Here is a 21058-nt window from a genome sequence, read left to right on the forward strand (position 1 = left end):
GCTAGTCGGTCTGACGTCCCCGGCGCTTAAAGATTCAGGCGTTATTCTTTGTCTGGAGCTCAATTTCTTTCACATTGAGCGCCGAGAGTATAACAGTGGGTCTCTGTATTCGACAAACGACGGCTGCAAGCAAAGAGTTGATTTTGGTTCTTGTATGCATGAACAGTCAGCCAGAGTGTGTGATCTATAGAATGGTAAATCAAGGTGCTTTTTGGTTAGGTTAGGTTAGGTTAGGTTAGGTTAGGTTAGGTTAGGTTATACTATATAGCAGAGGCTATGACATCTCCGCCTCTCTGACATAAACAGATTGACAGCCAGATACCATGTTGGTAACCTTGGCCAGGAATGAGAGTAAATAGATGATGGTGTATGGTCAAGTCTCAGGTAAATGTTGACGCCATGTTGTCTACCATCACTATGTTGTAACATGAGCTAGTTACCTGCGCCTTGTACAGATTAATTTATAATGTACAGGTAAAATAATAATAATGTAGTGGCAATATTATGAAATACAGGTACAGCAGTACTCTTAAGTACAGGTATAGGTACAGTAATTTGCATGTGGTGTACAGTACTAGCATTACTGGAGTCAGAGGAGAGAAGGCGGTGTTATAGTACTGTTAGGTGCGCTGCCCCGCCGTGCCATGCGGTTGTGCGCCCCAAGGCTTACTAGGCATACTAACTAAGCTCACTCCCTCTCCCTCCCTCCCCTCCTTCCCGGTCCCTCCCTCCCAGTCCTACTCCCACCTAATCCTACTCCCTCACCCCTGGTCGAGGAATGCAAACTAACACTTCCTGTTACTCGGTATGACGTGGAACACTAACCAATGATTATGTCGGTTTGTCACTGTTGTCCTGGTATAACGTTTTCATTGGTCACTTACAGGGTGGTGCGAGTCAGAGGAGCTCCAGAACAATAAATGGACTTCCTGTTACACGGTATGACGTGGAACACTAACCAATGATAATGTCGGTTTTGTTACTGTTGTCCTGGTATAAGGTTTTCATTGGTCATTTACAGGGTGGTGCGAGTCAGAGGGCTCCAGAACGTAAATATTGGACTTCCTGTTACACGGTATGACGTGGAACACTAACCAATGATTATGTCGGTTTTGATACTGTTGTCCTACTCTAAGGTTTTCATTGGTCACTTAGAGGATGTTTTCTACCTATCGATGTTTGTTGATTGGGGAAGTGAAGCAGACAGAAAAGAAAAGACAGAGAATGGATAAAGAGACCATCAAGGCGTCCAGGTGTAACTAATATATATAAGATAACACCTTAATTAACCCTCTAACTCCATCAAATTATCTATAACAACAAAATACCAAAATTCAATCAACAAAATCTTGATATGGTTATTGAATAGATTAAACCACTTCTAACCCGGATATATTAACCAATCACGACAACACAACCTGGAGGTTATTTACACAACAAACAAGAAGTTATTTTGATTTACTTTATCAACGCTTAAGGGGAGAAATATATCCCTCAAGTATACGAAGAATAATTAGTCAGGTCAGGAAGGCTGAATATGGGGCCAAATATAAGTAACTAAGGGAGTAAGTTTTCCTCCAAGTCCTATCGAGTGTTGGTGGGTTCTTGGGTTTTTGAGTGATACAAACAGACATACAGACAGACAGACAGAGGCAGAAAACAAACAGACATACAGACAGACAGACAGAGAGGCAGACAAACAAACAGACATACAGACAGACAGACAGAGAGGCAGACAAACAGACATACAGACAGACAGACAGAGTAGCAAAATAGACAGAGAATAGCCCCTTAAAAACTAAAAACAGTATGCAAAACTACCACACACACACACACACACACACACACACACACACACACACACACACACACCCATACACACACACACACACACACACACACACACACACACACACACACACACACACACACACACACATCAGACAAAACTAAGAAAAAAATACAGAAATCTCACCTAGCAAACAGAAGAAGGAGGAAGAGGGAAGAAGGAGGGAAAGAAAGGGATACTGGCCCTGGGGAGCCCAGCAACAAGACCTAACACACCTAACTCACTACCCACCGTAGGATCATTCAGACGCCTTAAACCCGGTAATAAAGAACCTTATGTCTATCACTGCAGCTGCCCGTATCCTTAGTCACCCAGTCTAGCCTAACCCGCGTTTGTAAGGTGTTGTGGGCGAGGTACACGGACATGATATCCTACCAGTGGAGGGCTTATAGTGTTGTAGGAGGCAGGTTAGGTGGTGTTTGGTTGTTGTTGTGATTTGGAGGGTGGAAGGTGTTGTGTGTGTGTGTGTGTGTGTGTGTGTGTGTGTGTGTGTGTGTGGACCGAGAGGTGTGGCTGTGTATGTGTGTGAGTGATGTGTGCTGGGTGTAGTGTTGTATGTGTGTTGGTCAGATAGATGCGGTGTTGATGGTATATCCTTGTGTGTGTGTGCGTGTGTGTGTGTGTGTGTGTGTGTGTGTGTGTGTGTGTGTGTGTGTGTGTGTGTGTGTGTGTGTGTGTGTGTGTGTGTGTGTGTGTGTGTGTATGTATGTGTGTTTCGTGTGAGGCATAGTTACATCAGAAGACATCACCTTGATTCATAACATACACTCATCACCTCTAAACTAATTCAATATAAAACACATAAAACACTAAACATCGAAAACACAGTTACTAAATCACGAAATCAAACGAAACAACGAAATCATTACCAAAACACCTGGATGCTTTTCACAGCAAATCGGTATAATGGACGAAGAAACATCTATTTTTTTCCTCAAGGACACAGGTTCGACGCCCGACAGATGAGGTGAAGGAGGGGAGGTATTGACTTTAAAGGTTTACCAACGTCAGGTGAAACGGGCTGACGGGGTGCGGAGCGGGCGTACAGGTGTTAGTTAAGGGCGGCAGGTGTGTCTGATCTAGTGAGTATTGGACTCTGTTTACCAATGGATCACGAAATTTTTGATCAGCTTAGTAACCCAGTGGGAAATAAAATGAATTTAAATCATTTCTTTAAGGATCAAAGTCCAAAATAACAATAATAATAATAATAAAACAATAATTACACTAAATTAATAACAATAATAACAAAACACAACACCATAATCACTTTTATATACCAAATCCTTGACTTCCGTAAAACAAATAGGCATCACCTAAGAGCAACAACACGACCCGACCCTTCAAGGCATCACACAGGAGTTAGTTACGGAGATCAACACTTGCGGCGCTGTATCCCCGCTTCCTGCTACCCCTGCTGCTGCTACACCTTCTGCCCTTCTTCCAGGTTATGGTTGTGAGGAATATGTAATTTTTCTTGTCCATTTCAACTCAGGAGAGATATTGTGTTCTGTTTACTTCCTTATGTTCACCTTCTACCCCCTGTACCTCCTCCTCCTCCTCTTCCTCCACCTCCTACCCTCCTCCTCCTCCCTATTCCTCCTCCTCCTCCTCCCTACCCTCCTCCTCCTCCTGTACCTCCTACCCTCCTCCTCCTCCTCCTCCTCCTCCTCCTGTACCTCCCTACCCTCCTCCTCCTGTACCTCCTACCCTCCTCCTCCTCCAATTCCTCCTCCTCCTCCTCCCCTACCCTCCTCCTCTGCACTACCCTCCTCCTCCTCCTCCTCCTCCTCCTCCTGACCTCCCACCCTCCTCCTCCTCCTCCTCCTGTACCTCCTACCCCTCCTCCTCCTCCTCCTCCTCCCTCCTCCTCCTGTACCTCCTCCTCCTCCTCCTCCTCCTCCTTACCTCCTACCCTCCTCCTCCTCCTCCTCCTGTACCTCCTCCTCCTCCTCCTCCTCCTCCTCCTGCCCTCTACCCTCCTCCTCCTACCCTATTCCTCCCTCCTCCTCCTCCTACCCTCCTCCTCCTGTACCTCCTACCCTCCTCCTCCTCCTCCTCCTCCTCCTCCTGTACCTCCCACCCTCCTCCCTCCTCCTCCTCCTGTACCTCCACCCTCCCTCCTCCTCCTCCCTCTCCCTGTACCTCCTACCCTCCTCCTCCTCCTGTACCTCCTACCCTCCTCCTCCTCCTTCTCCTCCTCCTCCTCCTGTACCTCCTACCCTCCCTCCTCCTCCTCCTCCTGTACCTCCTACCCTCCTCCTCCTCCCCTCCTCTGACCTCCTACCCTCCTCCTCCTCCTCCTCCTGTACCTCCTACCCTCCTCCTCCTCCTCCTCCTCCTCCTGTACCTCCTACCCCTCCTCCCTCCCTGTACCTCCCTACCCTCCTCCTCCTCCTCCTCCTCCTCCTGTACCTCCTACCTCCTCCTCCTCCTCCTCCTCCTGCCCCTCCCTACCTCCCCTCCTCCTCCTCCTACCCTCCTCCTCCTCCTGTACCTCCTACCCTCCTCCTCCTCCTCCTCCTGTACCTCCTACTCCCTCCTCCTCCTACCTCCACCCCTCCTCCTCCTCCTGCCTCCTCCTCCTCCCTCCTACCCTATTCCTCCTCCTCCTCCTCTTCCTACCTCCTCCTCCTCCTGCACCTCCTACCCCTCCCTCCTCCTCCTCCTGACCTCCCTACCCTCCTCCTCCTCCTCCTCCTCCCTCCTCCACCACCTCTTCCCACCTCCTCCCCCCCTCCCCTCCTCCTCCTCCCTCCTCCTTATCCTCCTCCTCCTCTTCCTACCCTCCCTCTTCATCCTGTACCTCCCCTACCCTCCTCCTCCTCCTCTCCCTCCTGTACCTCCTACCCTCCTTCTCCTCCTCCTCCCTCCTCCTCCTCCTCCCTCCTCCTCCTCCCTCCCCTCCTCCTCCTCCCTCCTTCTCCTCCTCCTCCTCCCCTCCCTCCTCCTCCCTCTCCCTCCTCCTCCTCCTCCTCCTCCTCCTCCCCCCTCCTCCTCCTCCTCCTCCTGTACCTCCCTACCCTCCTTCTCCTCCTCCTCCTCCTCCTCCTCCTCCTCCTCCTCCTCCTTCTCCTCCTCCCTCCCTCCCCTCCCTCCTCCTCCTCCTCCTCCTCCCTCCTCCTCCCCCCCCTCCTCCTCCTCCTCCTCCTCCCTCCTACCCTCCTTCTCCTCCTCCTCCTCCTCCTCCTCCTCCTCCTCCTCCTCCTCCTCCCCTCCTCCTCCTCCTCCCCCCCTCCTCCTCCCTCCTCCCTCCTCCTTCTCCTCCTCCTCCTCCCACCCCTCCTCCCCTCCCTCCTCCTCCTCCCTCCTCCTCCTCCTCCTCCTCCTTCTCCTCCTCCTCCTCCCTCCTCCTCCTCCCCTCCTCCTCCTCCTCCTCCTCCCTCCTCCTCCTCCACCTCCCTCCCCCTCCTCCCTCCTCCTCCCTCCTCCTCCTTCTCCTCCTCCTCCCCTCCCTCCTTCGCCTCCTCCTCCCTCCTCCTCCAAGTGTTGTTAATTGTGTTGTTTATGGCTCAAGTATGAATGGATTACCCCTGGAGCCATAAGTGTGTGTCCAGTCTACCAGTGGCCTTGGTGGAAGGGGGTGAAATGGTGAGAAGAAGTGAGTGAAAGGTGAGGTGGGAGGAGTGGTGGGGAGAGGTGGTGGGGGGAGGGAGGTGAGGAGGAGTGGTGAGGAGGAGGAGGTGGTGAGGAGGAGAGGTGGGGAAGGGTGGTGGGGAGGAGTGAGGTGGTGGAGGAGAGGTGGTGAGAGGAGAGGTGGTGGGGAGGAGTGGTGGGGAAGGGTGGTGGGGGAGGTGGTGGGGAGGAGGAGTGGTGGGGAGGAGGAGTGGTGGGGGAGAGGTGGTGGGGAGAAGGAGGTGGTGGGGGGAGGTGGTGGGGAGAGTGGTGGGGAGGTGGTGGGGAGAAGGGTGGTGAGAGGAGGAGGTGGTGAGGGAGAAGGAGTGGTGGGGAAGGAGTGGTGGGGAGGAGGAGTGGTGGGGGGAGGAGGTGGTGGGGGAGAGAGGTGGTGAAGGAGGTGGTGGAGGAGAGGAGGTGAGAGGAGAAGGAGTGGTGAGAGAGAGGAGTGGTGGGGAAGGAGTGGTGAAGGTGTGTGGGAGAGGGGTGGTGGGGGTGTGGAGAGAGGGGTGTGGTGGTGGGTGTGGAGGAGGGGTGTGGTGGAGTGTGGAGGAGATGAGAGGGGAGTGTGGAGGAGAAGGAGTGGTGGGGCAGTGTGGAGGAGAGAGTGGTAGGGGAGTGTGGAGGAGAGGGTGGTGGGGGAGTGTGGAGGAGAGGGAGTGGTGGTGGAGTATGGAGGGGGTGGTGGGGAGTGTGGAGAGAGTGGTAGGGTGTGGAGGAGAGGGGTGGTGGTGGAGTGTGGAGGAGAGGGAGGTGGTGGAGTGTGGAGAGGAGTGGTAGGGAGTGTGGATGAAATAAGTTGTCAGGGCTTTTATAGTCAGGTTAGACACACACACACACACACACACACACACACACACACACACACACACACACACACACACACACACACACACACACACACACACACATCTGAAGCTGTTATCAGATTTCCAATTGGGTGACTGCCTACTTTTATGAGACCCCAGGACAGAATGATGTTCCCCCCCCGCTCTCTCTCTCTCTCTCTCCACACACACACACACACACACACACACACACACACACACACACACAATGATACACATCTTTAATAACAATACCATTAACAGACAAACGCTCCTTAACACTATATATCAACATCTATTTACCTGTGCAGGGGTATAAATAACTAGACACAGGTAATAAGCGCTATAGTGACTAACAAACCTTAAGATGATGGCTATATGTCCCGTCACGTCTCTGTTTCGTGGGAATAGTTAAGTTTAGCGTGGCATTTCCTCCTGTGTGTGTGTGTGTGTGTGTGTGTGTGTGTTTGTTTATATGTGCGTAATTTGTGTTTATAAAGTGAGGGTAGGAAGGAGGGAGGAGGGAGGAAGGAGGTGTGGTTAGGGAGGGAGGTGTGCTTGGGGGGAGGGAGGGAGGTGTGAGGACGTGGTTGGAGGAAGAGGAAGGGTGTGACAGGAGGAGGGAAGAGGGTGTGGCAGGAGGAGGAAAAAGGTGTGGCAGGAGGAAAAAGAGGGCGTGGCAGGAGAAGGGAAGAGGGCGTGGTTGGAGGGAGGAAGGGAAAAAGGGTGTGACAGGAGGAGAAAAGAAGAGTGTGGCAGGAGGAGGAGAAAAGGCGTGGTTGGAGGAGGAGGGAAAAAGGGTGTGGCAGGAGGAGGAAAAGGGTGTGGCAGGAGGTGTAGTGTGTGTTGGTGCACCTCAGACCTGGACCGCCGCCCCGCAGATAACAAACACACTCCCCGCAGAATTATGAGCACCTGCCGCAGCCCCCATTCCCTGACCAGCCCCCAGCCCCTGTCACAGCCACCCTCAGCCCCTGTCGCAGCCACCCCCAGCCCTTCTTAAGACCTCCAACCTTTACTGTAGCCCCCATCTCTCTCTCTCTCTCTCTCTCTCTCTCTCATAAGATCTCTGGCTTAGACTCAGATCACTTTCCTCATCCACCCACCCCACTCCTCCCTTCCTTAACCACTTAACCCTAACCTGACCTGGACATCACGGGTCACCCCCCCCTCCTCCTTCACCACCCTCCACCCTCTAAAAACCCAAGAAAATCCCTCAAAAAAATCCTCCCCCAAAAAAAAAATCTAACAAAAACGAAAGAGAAGAAGAAAATGGAGTCTTTTGTTTCCATGTTGTCAAGTCTCGTGTTTTGGGGAAGTCTGATGAGGTGGCTACGGCGTTATTGGATCAGGGGCTTCAAATGGGCGGTCCAGACTTCCTCCTAATTAACCCCGCCCCCTTGATAGATCGACATCCATTAATGCCTCACAATTTTACACCTACATTAAACATTCGCGACTGAAAAGACCGAGAGTTTAATGATTAGTGGGTGAACCTTTCCTCCTCCTCTCTCTCCTCTCCTCTCCTCTCCTCTTCTCTCCTCTCCTCTCCTCTCCTCCTGCTGCTGGACACAATGGGAGCCCCTAGACCCTGAACACCAGCAGGAGGGAGAAAAAGTGTTTTAAGGAGGACCACTACGAGTATAAGACCTCTTCCCCTTCTCTTCCCTCTTCCTCTCCCCCTCCTCCCTCTTCCCTTCCTCCTCCTCTTCCCCTCCCCTCCCTCTTCCCCGTCCATGTATCATTGACTAGGAAGACTTCAGAGCAATGGCGTTTACAATCTGCTCTACAAGGGTCATATGTTCTTCAGCGTTCATAGAGACACTCACCAACACCACCAGCAGTAGTAATAGAGTCAACAGCATCAATAACAGTAGCAGAAGAAGATGATGAAGGAAGGGAGGGGAAGAGAGAAAGAAGAGGTGAAAAAGGAAGAAGAACAGAAAGATGAATAACAACGACAACAACGACAACAAGTAAAACGTGTACCATCAGTAGTATCAGATTACAAACAGGAGTCGCTGTAGGAGGAGGAGCAACAGAGGAAGGAGAAGAAGAACTAGGAGAGGAAATCGGGTCACTCAAAAATCTCAGTAGGCAGCGTCCTGATACGCCACCAGGAGAATCTAATTCCCTTCCATGACCCCAGAGGTAGGTCGTGGGAGGGAAGGATGAAGGAGGAGGAGGAGGGAAGGAGGGAGGGTGAGGGAGGAGGGAGGATGGAGGGAGGGAGGGAGGGACCGACTGCTGAGTACAATAACTTTGTTTGTAAATGAAGATGTTTGTAAGGTGGTCAGGCATAACCCCTTGTGGCCCTCCCCTACCCTACCCCTCCCCATTCCCTCCCCTTCCTTCGTCCCTTCCCTCCGTGCCCTTCTATTGACACATGGCTAATTCTTGTTCCCCTCCCCCTCTCTCTCTCTCTCTCTCTCTAATGTCTTCTACGTAATTAGCTATCTTTCTATCTATCTGCATATCTATCTATTATTTTATCTACTTTATCTATCGATCTCTACCCGATCATGTATCTCTCTCTCACTCTCTCTCTCTCTCTCTCTCCTCAGCTGAGTGTTCGCCAGGCACATCAGAGCAATCTTGCAGTATTTCCTGCGCCTGGCGAGTATTCATGATGCATTGTAGCTTTGTCCGTCCCTCTGTGTGTGTGTGTGTGTGTGTGTGTGTGTGTGTGTGTGTGTGTGTGTGTGTGTGTGTGTGTGTGTGTTAGTCAGTGTATTTGTTTAGCTATCGTTTCTCTTCTCTCTCTCTCTCTCTCTCTCTCTCTCTCTCTCTCTCTCTCTCTCTCTCTCTGCCTTCATCTTTATCCATCTCTTCGTTCATTCTTTCTTGTCTCACCTTTGCCTTCTTACATTCATGTATTGTGTCTCTGATGTACTAATTACAGGTGTGGGAATGTTGTTGTTGTTGACGTCAGCGCCCTTGGTAGATGTAAACAAAAAACTCGTAACACAACCCTGAATTAAAATAGGGGAAAAACACCTTAAATAACACCATGATACAGGTTATATAACGGAGAAAAATGAGGATAGGGATAGAGATATAAAGTCACAGGATAGTTACAGGATAGAGTCTGGGGATAGAGTCATGGGATAGTCACAGGATAGAGTCACAAGATAGAGTCATGGGATAAAGTGAAGGGATAGTCACAGGAGAGTCACAGGATAGAGTCACAGGATAGAATCACAGTATAGTCACAGGATAGAGTCAAAGTATAGACTCACATGATAGTTTCACAGGATATAATCACATAGTCACAGGAGAGTAACAGGATAGTAACAGGATAGAATCACAGTATAGTTACAGGGTAGAGTCACATTATAGTCACAGGATAGACTCACAGTATAGTCACAGGATAGAGTCACAGGATACTCACAGGATAGAGTCAACAGGAATTATAGTCACAGGATACTCATAGGATAGAGTCAACAGGAATTATAGTCACAGGATACTCACAGGATAGAGTCAACAGGAATTATAGTCACAGGATACTAAGGATAGAGTCAACAGGAATTATTGTCACCCTTATCAGCAAATTAGACCAACCAAATGCCTAGGGTGTCACTCGTTTTTTCCCTCAGGCGTCGCTACGAGTTGTCGACACAGACGTTATCTTAATTTATTCTGGGCTAATCTAGGAGGACGGTGTAGGTGGTAACGCAAAGTGCCTCAGGTTTCCAGGAGGATTGAGACGCTTTAACCACTGTCAGAAATGAAAATGGAATCTCTGAAGGGGATATGAAACTGGAACTCTCTATGGGGATATGAAACTGGAACTCTGAAAGGGATATGAAACTGGAACTCTGACGGGGATATGAAAATGGAATCTCTGAAGGGATATGAAACTTGGAACTCTGTCAGGATATGAAACTGGAACTCTGTCAGGGGATATGAACTGGAACTCTGAAGGAAATGAAACTTTTGGAACACTAAAGATTAGAAAAGGAAATAATTATAATTTACAGGTGACATTCCAGGTGAGTTGGTCTGCTGGGATAAAACCACCTGTCCATTATACTTATCATTCAGGTGAGGATTCGAGATCACGTGACCATGTGAGGGGTGGTAAGGAGGGGTGGTGAGGGTTGGTAAGTGGGGGGGGAAGGGTGGGGAGAGGAGGGTGGAAGGGTGGGGAAGGGAAGGGAGGAGGGAAGGAAGCAGGGGCGAAGGGGATGGGGAGAAATGGGGAGGGGAGGGGTGGTTCTGGATCGAATGGGGTTGAATAACAAACAGGATTCGGATTCATATTTTTTTTTCCGCTGGGTTTCGTTCATGTCGGGTTCGGTAGGTGGGTCGGGTTCGGTGAGGTGGGTCGGGTTCGGTGAGGTGGGTCGGGTTCGGTGAGGTGGGCGTGGCGCGTTAATAGTTATCTCTGGTTATCGTGGTCACATGAGAGTCACCCACTGTTATGTTATCCGTAATCTCTCGACTCATCCGCGATATCAGCTCTAGATTACGTCCTGCTTAGGGTTCAATTGTCCTTCTTCCCGGGTAGGAGAATGACCCTTATGGAGGAGTTTATTGAGTGTGATTACTAAGAGGGAGGGGAGTATGGATGGTGTGGGGTGGATGGTGTGGGGTATGGATGGTGTGGGAGTATGGATGGTGTGGGAGTATGGATGGTGTGGGAATTATGGATGGTGTGGGTGTGGATGGTGTGGGAGTATGGATGGTGTGGGGTGTGGATGGTGGAAGGGAGCAGGGATGGTGTGGGAGTGTGGATGGTGTGGGGTATGGATGATGTGAATGTGGATGTGGGAGTATGGATGTTGTGGGGTATGGATGATGTGGGGTATGGATGGTGTGGGGTATGGATGGTGTGGAGTATGGATGGTGTGGGGTATGGATGGTAGAGGTATGGATGGTGTGGGGTATGGATGATGTGGGGTATGGATGGTGTGGAGTATGGATGGTGTGGGTATGGATGATGTAGGATATGGATGGTGTGGGGATGTGGATGGTTTGGGAATATGGATGATGTAGGGGTGGATGGTGGGGTATGGATGGTGTGGGGAGTGTGGATGGTGGGGAGGTGTGGATGATGTGGGTGTGTGGATGGTGTGGGGTGTGGATGGTGTGGGAGTGTGGATGGTGTGGGGTGTGGATGGTGTGGGAGTATGGATGGTGGGTGTGGATGATGTGGGGTATGGATGGTGTGGGGTGTGGATGGTGTGGGGATGTGGATGATGTGGGGGTATGGATGGTGTGGGGTGTGGATGGGTGTGGGGTGTGGATGGTGTGGAGTATGGATGGTGTGGGGAGTATGGATGGTGTGGGGTGGATGATGTGGATGTGGATGGTGTGGGGTAAGGGTGGTGTGGGGTGTGGATGGTGTGGGGAGTATGGATGGGTGGGATATGGATGGTGTGGGGTGTGGATGGTGTGGAGTATGGATGGTGTGGGGTGTGGATGGTGTGGGGTGGTGGATGGTGTGGGATGTATGGATGGTGTGGGGAGTATGGATGGTGTGGGAGTATGGATGGTGTGGGGTATGGATGGTGTGGGAGTATGGATGATGTGGGAATATGGATGGTGTGGGGTATGGATGGTGTGGGGATGTGGTTGTGGATGATGTGGGGTATGGATGGTTGAGATATGGATGGTGTGGGAGTATGGATGGGGTGTGGAGTATGGATGGTGTGGGGTATGGATGGTGCAGGGAGCATGGATGGTGTGGGGTATGGATGGTGTGGGAGTATGGATGGTGTAGGGCATGGATGGTGTGGGGTATGGATGGTGTGGGAGTATGGATGGTGTGGGGTTAGATGGTGTGGGGTGTGGATGGTGTGAGGGTATGGATGGTGTGGAGTATGGATGGTGGAGAGTATGGATGGTGTGGGAGTATGGATGGTGTGGGGTATGGATGGTGTGGGGTATGGATGGTGTGGGAGTATGGATGGTGTGGGGAGTATGGATGGTGTGGGGTATGGATGGTGTGGGGTATGGATGGTGGGGAGTATGGATGGTGTGGGAGTATAGATGGTGTGGGGTGTGGATGGTGTGGGGTATGGATGGTGTGGGGTATGGATGGTGTGGGAGTATGGATGGTGTGGGGTATGGATGGTGTGGGGTATGGATGGTGTGGGAATTATAGATGGTTGGGGGTGTGGTGGTGTGGGGTATGGATGTGGGGTATGGATGGTGGGGTATAGATGGTGTGGGGTGTGGATGGTGTGGGGTGTGGATGGTGTGGAGGAGTGTGGATGGTGGGGTGTGGATGGTGTGGGCGTCTGTTTCACCGCCTGGGCTGAACAGACAGACAGTGGGCACAGATGGGTATGTGGCACAGAGATACCCCTCCCCTTGTCTAACTCGCCAGTGAGCTCTATGGATGCTACTCTTAACACACTCACTCTCACTCTTAACTGACTCACTCAATCTTAACGCTCACTCTCACTCTTGACTGACCTTACCACCCCCAACTGACTCACTCTCACTCTTGACTGACTCACTCTCACCTTAACTGACTCACTCTCACTCTTAACTGACTCACCTCACTCTTAACTGACTCACTTCCTCACTTGACTGACCTCACTCTCACCTCTTAACTGACCTACCTCACTCTTAACTGACTTACCACCTAACTGACTCACTACCTTTGACTGACTCACTCTCACTTTGACCACTCACTCTCACCTTAACTGACTCACTCTCACCCTTAACTGACTCCACTCTCACCTTAACTGACCTACCTCACTCTTAGCTGACCTACCTCGCCACCTCACTTTGACTGACCTCCACCACTTAACTGACTCACTCTCACTCTTAACTGACTCACTCTCACCTAACTGACTCACCTCACTTCCTAACTGACCACCACTCTTAACTGACTCACTCTCACTCCTGGCTGACTCATTCACCTCACTTTTGACTGACTCACTCTCACTCTTAACTGACTCACTCTCACTCTTAACTGACTCACTCTCACTCTTAACTGACTTACTCCTCACTCTAACTGACTCACTCTCACTTTGACTGACTCACCACTCTTGGCTGACTCACCTCACTCTTAACTGACTCAACTCTCACTTTGAGCTGACTTAACTCTCACTCTTAACTGACTCACTCTCACTCTTGACTGACTACCTCCTCACTCTGACTGACTCACTCTCACTCTTGACTGACTCACTATCACTTTAACTGACTCACTCTCACCCTTAACTGATTCCACTCTCACCTGGCTGACTCACTCTCACTCCTAACTGACTCCACTACTTTGACTGACTCACTCTCACTCTTAACTGACCTCACCTACCTTGGCTGACTCACTCTCACTCTAACTGACTCACTCTCATTCTTGACTGACTCACTCTCACTGTTGACTGACTCACTCTCACTCTAACTGACTCACTCTCACTTTTGACTGACTCACTCCTTACTCTTAACTGACTCCACTTCACCTCTTAACTGACTCACTCTCACCTTAACTGACTCACTCTCACCTTGGCTGACTCACTCTCACTTTAACTGACTCACTCTCACCTTGACTGACTCACTCTCACCTAACTGACTCACCTCACTCTTAACACCACACCACTCCTAACTGAATCACCACCTTGGCTGTCTCAATTCTCACTCTAACTGACTCACCTCACCTTTGACTGACTCACTCACTCCTAACTGACTCACCTCACCTTAACTGACTCACCTCACCTAACTGACTTACTCTCACTCTTAACTGACTCACTCTCACCTTTGACTGACTCACTCTCACTCTGGCTGACTCACCTCACCTAACTGACCTTCATTCTCACCTGACTGACTCACCTCACTTGACTGACTCACTCTCACTCTTAACTGACTCACTCTCACTTGACTGACCTCACCCTCACTCTTAACTGACTCACTTCCTCACCTAACTGACTCACCCTCACCTTAACTGACTCTCTCTCACCTGGCTGACCTACCCACCTAACTGACCTCACTTTCACTTCTTGACTGACCTACTCCTCACCTAACTGACTCACTCTCACCTAACTGATCTTACTCTCACTCTTGACTGACCCACCTTCACTCTTGACTGACTCACTCTCACTCTTAACTGACCTCACCTTAACTGACTCACTCTCACCTTGACTGACCCACTTTCACTCTTGACTGACTCCACCTCACTCTTGACTGACTCACTCTCACCTGACTGACTCACTTTCACTCTTGACTGACTCACTATCACTCTTAACTGACTCACTCACCTAACTGACTCACTCTCACCTTTGACTGACTCACTCTCACCTTGACTGACTACCACTCTGACTGACTACTCTCCTCTGACTGACCCACTCTCTCACTCTTGACTGACTCACTCTCACCTTGACCTGACTCACCTCTCACCTTGACTGACCCACTCCTCTCACCTTTGACTGACTCACCTCACCTCACTCACTCACCTTGGCTGACCACTCTCACTCTTGACTGACTCACTCTCACTCTTAACTGACTCACTTCACCTTAACTGACCCACTCTCCCTTAACTGACTCACTCTCACTCTGGCTGTCTCACTCTCACTCTTAACTGACTCATCCTCACTCTTTGGACTGACTCACTCACCTACCGCTCACCTCACCTAACTGACTCACTCTCACTCTTAACTGACTTACTCTCACTCTTAACTGACTCACTCTCACTTTGACTGACTCACTCTCACTCTTGGCTGACTCACTCTCACTCTTAACTGACTCATTCTCACTCTGACTGACTCACTCTCACTCTTGACTGACTCACCTCACCTCTAACTGACCTCACTCTCACTTTGACTGACTCACTCTCACTCTTAACTGACTCATTTCACCTAACTGACTCACTCTCACTCTTAACTGACTCACTCTCACTCTTGGCTGACTCACTCACTCTTAACTGACTCACTTTCACTTTGACTGACTCACTCTCACTCTAACTGACTCACTCTCACTCTTAACTGACTTACTCTCACTCTTGACTGACTCACTTTCACTCTTGACTGACTCACTATCACTCTTAACTGACTCACTCACCCTTAACTGACTCACACCTCACTCTGACCCACTTCACCCTTGACTGACCACCTCACCTTGACTGACTCACTCTCACCTTGACTGACTCACTTTCACCTTGACTGACTCACTATCACTCTTAACTGACTCACTCTCACCTAACTGACTCACTCTCACTCCTGACTGACTCACTCTCACCTTTTGACTGACTCACTCTCACTCTTGACTGACTCCACTCTCACCTTGACTGACCCACTTTCACTCTTGACTGACTCACTCTCACTCTTGACTGACTCACCTCACCTTGACTGACCCACTTTCACTCTTGACTGACTCACCTCACTCTTGGCTGACTCACTCTCACTCTTGACTGACTCACTCTCACTCTTGACTGACTCACTATCACTCTTAACTGACTCACTCTCACTCTTAACTGACTCACTCTGACGCAGCTTATGACCGTCTTCTGATCAGTCACTTACACAGATAAGACACTATAAGACGGATCACTTGTTCCGTCTGTCTGTCTGTGTATCTATCTGACTGTCTATCTGTCTGTCTGACTGTCTATCTGTCTGTCTAGTGGGATAGCTCCTTGTACTTGTATGTTTCTTAGGTTACGTACTTCTCTCTCTGTCTCTCTCTCTCTCTCTCTCTGCCTCTCTGTCTCTCTCAGTAAGTTGCCAATTTAGGCAGGTGATGGGTGCTCAGGTATGGCCAGGTATGATAAGCTGACAACAGGTATACCATCATTAGACTCATTCCGCCCGCCCATGGTCACTGTTACGCCCACACACTATCCATGGAACACAATATCACACTCACACACCGCCCATGGGTCACTATCACGCCCACACGCCGCTCATGGGTCACTATTACGTCCACACGCCGCCCATTGGTCATATTACCAATACCATGCTCATACGCCCACCCATAAGGGACTACAACGCCCATATGCCGCCCACAAAATCCCCCACTCTCCCTCTTGACCCATAAATTCTCCCGGGCAGCAGAATGGGTGGACGGGGGCTGATAGTGAGCCGCCCACGGTGACTCCATGATCACATCTATACCACATAAACGCTGATTACCAGCCCACGTTCACGCCCTCATGGATACGAGTCGGCGGCTCAGCCCACTTCAGTGATCCACGTGTGAAACCTACACCTCCGTACACCCTACAACCCACACCCACAACACCCCCACAACCCAACCCACGCACACCCCCACAACCCACGCCCACAACACCCCCACAACCCACGCCCAGTACTACTGTTTGCTCACACTGTCGCTGTCGTTCGCTCGCACCGGAATTATCATTAAAACTCGGGATCTTTGTTTCAGTATGTCGCTGTAGCTTAACCACCAAGATAAGAGAGAGATTACATTAGCATTTGAACGACGCGAGTAAGAGGAACAAGAGGAAGAGGAAGAGTAAGAGGAAGAAGGGGAAGAAGAGGAAGAGAAAAGAGGAAAAAAAAGTAGAGAGGAAGAATATATTGCCTTCGTATGAGAAACTGAATGCGGATAGGGATTCTAACGCTATAAATGAACCCCCAAATAACAGTAGTAGTATAAGGTCCTTGATAGACAGTAAACAAATGACTATCGACTAAAATATATCATCCAAGATACATAAATAAATACCTACATAAGAGTAAAACAATCTGGACATCGAAGCTATGAAACTAAACATAAATAAAAGTCATTGTAGATAAGAAAAACTGAATACAAATGTTCAAATAATAGAATCAACGACACAACATAAACAAGTGAGCATCAAGTCACTGAATCTATACAAGAAGGCAAAACGAGGGATTGTACAATAACATTTGAACTTTGATATTATGTAAATGTTGTAAGTATGTAAATGAGAGGAATTTCTTTATCATTTGGACCCCTGAGTGTACAAACAGGTGACAAAATAAGCCAGTACTTATTAACATACGAACTCGAAGACCTCAAGCAGTGTTATCCCCCAGAGAGTCTCGTTAGCGGGTCGACCTTGCCGTATAGCGATGCTCACCTGTTTACAGCAGGATCTAAACCCTCATAAATAAGCAATAAACGCCATTTAAAGCATCTGATCCGATCGAATGTTGTGTAGATCTTCTTTTTTTATGATTCTCCTTCTCAGCTTTGACGAGAGTGGACGATCACCGAAGACCACAGCGCGGGGGGGGTATTGTTGCTATCGTGTCTGTGTTGTGACATAACTTAACCTGGCAACACTTCCTACAATACCTTTACTGCAACAATGGGCTTGCAACACCTTATTTAAAACACCTACCTTGCACCATCTCATTGCAATACTTAGTCTACAACACCTGGCCTACATTGACCTGTAAAACCTCATTGCAATACTCGACCTACAACTCCATCTTGCAACATCTGCCTCACTCAGTTGATTGCATAACCTTCATCAACGCCTTCCTCTATATTTCAATTTCAACAACTTCCTGCAACAATAAGAGGACACGGTTGGACATGCACAGGACACGGCTGAACATAGGACACGGCTGAACAAGAACACGGCTGGAACAAGACACGGCGAACAAAGAACACGGCTGAACATAGGACACGGCTGAACATAGGACACGGCTGAACAGGACAGCTGAACATAACACGGCTGAACAAAGGACACGGCTGAACAAAGGACACGGCTGAACATAGGACACGGCTGAACAAAGGACACGGCTGAACATAGGACACGGCTGAACATAGGACACGGCTGAACATAGGACACGGCTGAACATAGGACACGGCTGAACATAGGACACGGCTGAACATAGGACACGGCTGAACATAGACACGGCTGAACAAAGGACACGGCTGAACATAGACACGGCTGAACATAGGACACGGCTGAACAAAGGACACGGCTGAACAAAGGACACGGCTGAACATAGGACACGGCTGAACATAGGACACGGCTGAACATAGGACACGGCTGAACATAGACACGGCTGAACAAAAGACACGGCTGAACATAGGACACGGCTGCATAGGACACGGCTGAACATAGACACGGCTGAACATAGACACGGCTGAACATAGGACACGGCTGAACATAGACACACGGCTGAACATAGGACACGGCTGAACATAGGACACGGCTGAACATAGACAAAGAACACGGCTGAACATAGACACGGCTGAACATAGGACACGGCTGAACAAAGGACACGGCTGAACATAGGACACGGCTGAACATAGGACACGGCTGAACATAGACACGGCTGAACATAGGACACGGCTGAACATAGACACGGCTGAACAAGGACACGGCTGAACAAGGACACGGCTGAACAAGACACGAAGGAACATAGGACACGGCTGAACATAGGACACGGCTGAACATAGGACACGGCTGAACATAGGACACGGCTGAACATAGGACACGGCTGAACATAGGACACGGCTGAACATAGGACACGGCTGAACATAGACACGGCGAACATAGACACGGCTGAACATAGGACACGGCTGAACATAGGACACGGCTGAACATAGGACACGGCTGAACATAGGACAGCTGAACATAGGACACGGCTGAACATAGGACACGGCTGAACATAGGACACGGCTGAACATAGGACACGGCTGAACATAGGACACGGCTGAACATAGGACACGGCTGAACATAGGACACGGCTGAACAAAGGACACGGCTGAACATAGGACACGGCTGAACAATAGGACACGGCTGAACAAAGGACACGGCTGAACAAAGGACAGGCTGAACATAGGACACGGCTGAACATAGGACACGGCTGAACATAGGACACGGCTGAACATAGGACACGGCTGAACATAGGACACGGCTGAACATAGGACACGGCTGAACATAGACACGGCTGAACATAGGACACGGCTGAACAAAGGACACGGCTGAACATAGGACACGGCTGAACGGGAACAAACACGCTAACAAGGACACGACAAAAACAAACAAACATAGACACGGCTGAACAAGACACGGCTGAACATAGACACGCTGAACAAGGACAGACCGGCTGAGAACGACATGAACAAAGGACACGGCTGAACATAGGACACGGCTGAACAACGGCTGAACATAGGACACGGCTGAACATAGGACACGGCTGAACAAAGGACACGGCTGAACAAAGGACACGGCTGAACATAGGACACGGCTGAACATAGGACACGGCTGAACAAAGAACACGGTAGGACATACGGGAGACTCAGGTAGAGATGCCCAGGTGAGAGGGGAGTTAATTAAACTGGTAATTAAGCAGGTGACAGGTGATAAAAAAAGGTTGGCCACTCACCCCCTTAATTCACCCCCTTAATTCACCCCCTTAATTTATCCTTCGGTTCACCCCTTTAGTTCCCCTACCCCTTTATTTACCTATTAGCTCACCCCTTAGTTTTTCCCTTAGTTTACCCCTTAGCTCACCTCCCCCTGGTCCCAACAACCCCTCTCCCCTTACCTCCCTTTCAAATCAGAGAGAGAGAAGAGAGAGAGAGAGAGAGAGAGAGAGAGAGAGAGAGAGAGACCTCCCACCCCTCTATCCCTCACAATAACAGGACTAACCGTTGTACGCCTTACTGTTGGCAACCTCTCTGTTAACAGGTGTGTGGTCCCTCTCCCTCTCTCACCTGCCGTTACGCTGCGTCTCACACTAATTACTAGACACAATTAGCCTACTGATCATCTTACCTTTGGTGGTTAGTTATTTAAGGTCACGGGATTAATAACCGAATTCTTGTTTACGTATTAACAATTTAAGTGGAAACAGATATATTATTATTCTCAGGTGATTTGTTTTTGTTTTTGTCGTTGTTTTTGTTATTTAGGAAACGTTCGTCATCTGTTTTGTTATTTAGGAAACGTTCATCATCTGTTTTCGTTATTTAGGAAGCGTTCATCATCTGTTTTCGTTATTTAGGAAACGTTCATCATCTGTTTTCGTTATTTAGGAAACGTTCATCATCTGTTTTCGTTATTTAGGAAACGTTCATCATCTGTTTTCGTTATTTAGGAAACACTCGCCATTTTCCTCACTACCAAACGACTCCACAAAATCAACCAACCAAAAACATATAAAATTCACACCTTTATCTTATTTATTCAACACCAACATCATTTTATTATCTCACTGACATTTAATAAATCACCGTAAAATATTATTGAAACTTGTCGTATTCCTCTAAATATCAATAAGTCTCTGAAAAAAAGTAATTGACCTAAGATATTAATTAGTCACAGTAAGACACATTCCTATGACCTGTAGCTAATTGCTTATTCATTCACTGCCAATTAGTACTTATCTTACTAATTAGATTTAGCTGGGAGGTAAACACAGGTGAGATCAGACGATTCTTCTAAAAGGTTTTGTAATGGCGGATCATAGTCACAAAATCCTGATTGAGATATTGTAATTTTGAGAGAGTGAGAGAGTAGAGAGAGAGCTTCCCACGCTGTGTTAATCTCGTTGGTAAAACAGAATCGTCTAACCCCTTCCTCGCCTCAGGCCCCTCCACGCCTCTGCTGCATCTACCCTCCTCCCCTCCCCCCCTCCTTCTCTCCTGTATCTCTCATCTCTCCTTCCCTCCCTCCACTCCTTGCTACACTTTCCTTCTAATCGCCCTGTATCTCATTTCTCCTTCCTTCCTTCTTATTCCATTTTCTCCCTTCCCTTCCCTTTACTCAATTCTCTCGTAGTTTTTCCTTCCCCCTTTTCCTCCCTCCCTCTCTCTCTCCCCTGCCTCCCCTCACCATCCCTCCCCTCTATCTCCCCTCAGCATCCTCTCT

The 21058-nt window shown here is 49.3% G+C and overlaps 1 protein-coding gene across 1 annotated transcript; it reads right to left on the reverse strand.

Annotated features, from left to right (window-relative positions):
* Window positions 1-17724: 17724 nt before the first annotated feature.
* On the reverse strand, window positions 17725-19125 carry LOC121867388. The gene has a single exon (XM_042367304.1). The coding sequence runs from the start codon at window positions 19123-19125 to the stop codon at window positions 17725-17727; it is 1401 nt and encodes a 466-aa protein (XP_042223238.1).
* Between the last annotated feature and the right edge of the window lie 1933 nt (window positions 19126-21058).

Source organism: Homarus americanus, unplaced genomic scaffold, assembly GCF_018991925.1.
Source record: "Homarus americanus isolate GMGI-L3 unplaced genomic scaffold, GMGI_Hamer_2.0 scaffold57125, whole genome shotgun sequence".
Classification (NCBI taxonomy): Eukaryota; Metazoa; Arthropoda; class Malacostraca; order Decapoda; family Nephropidae; genus Homarus; species Homarus americanus.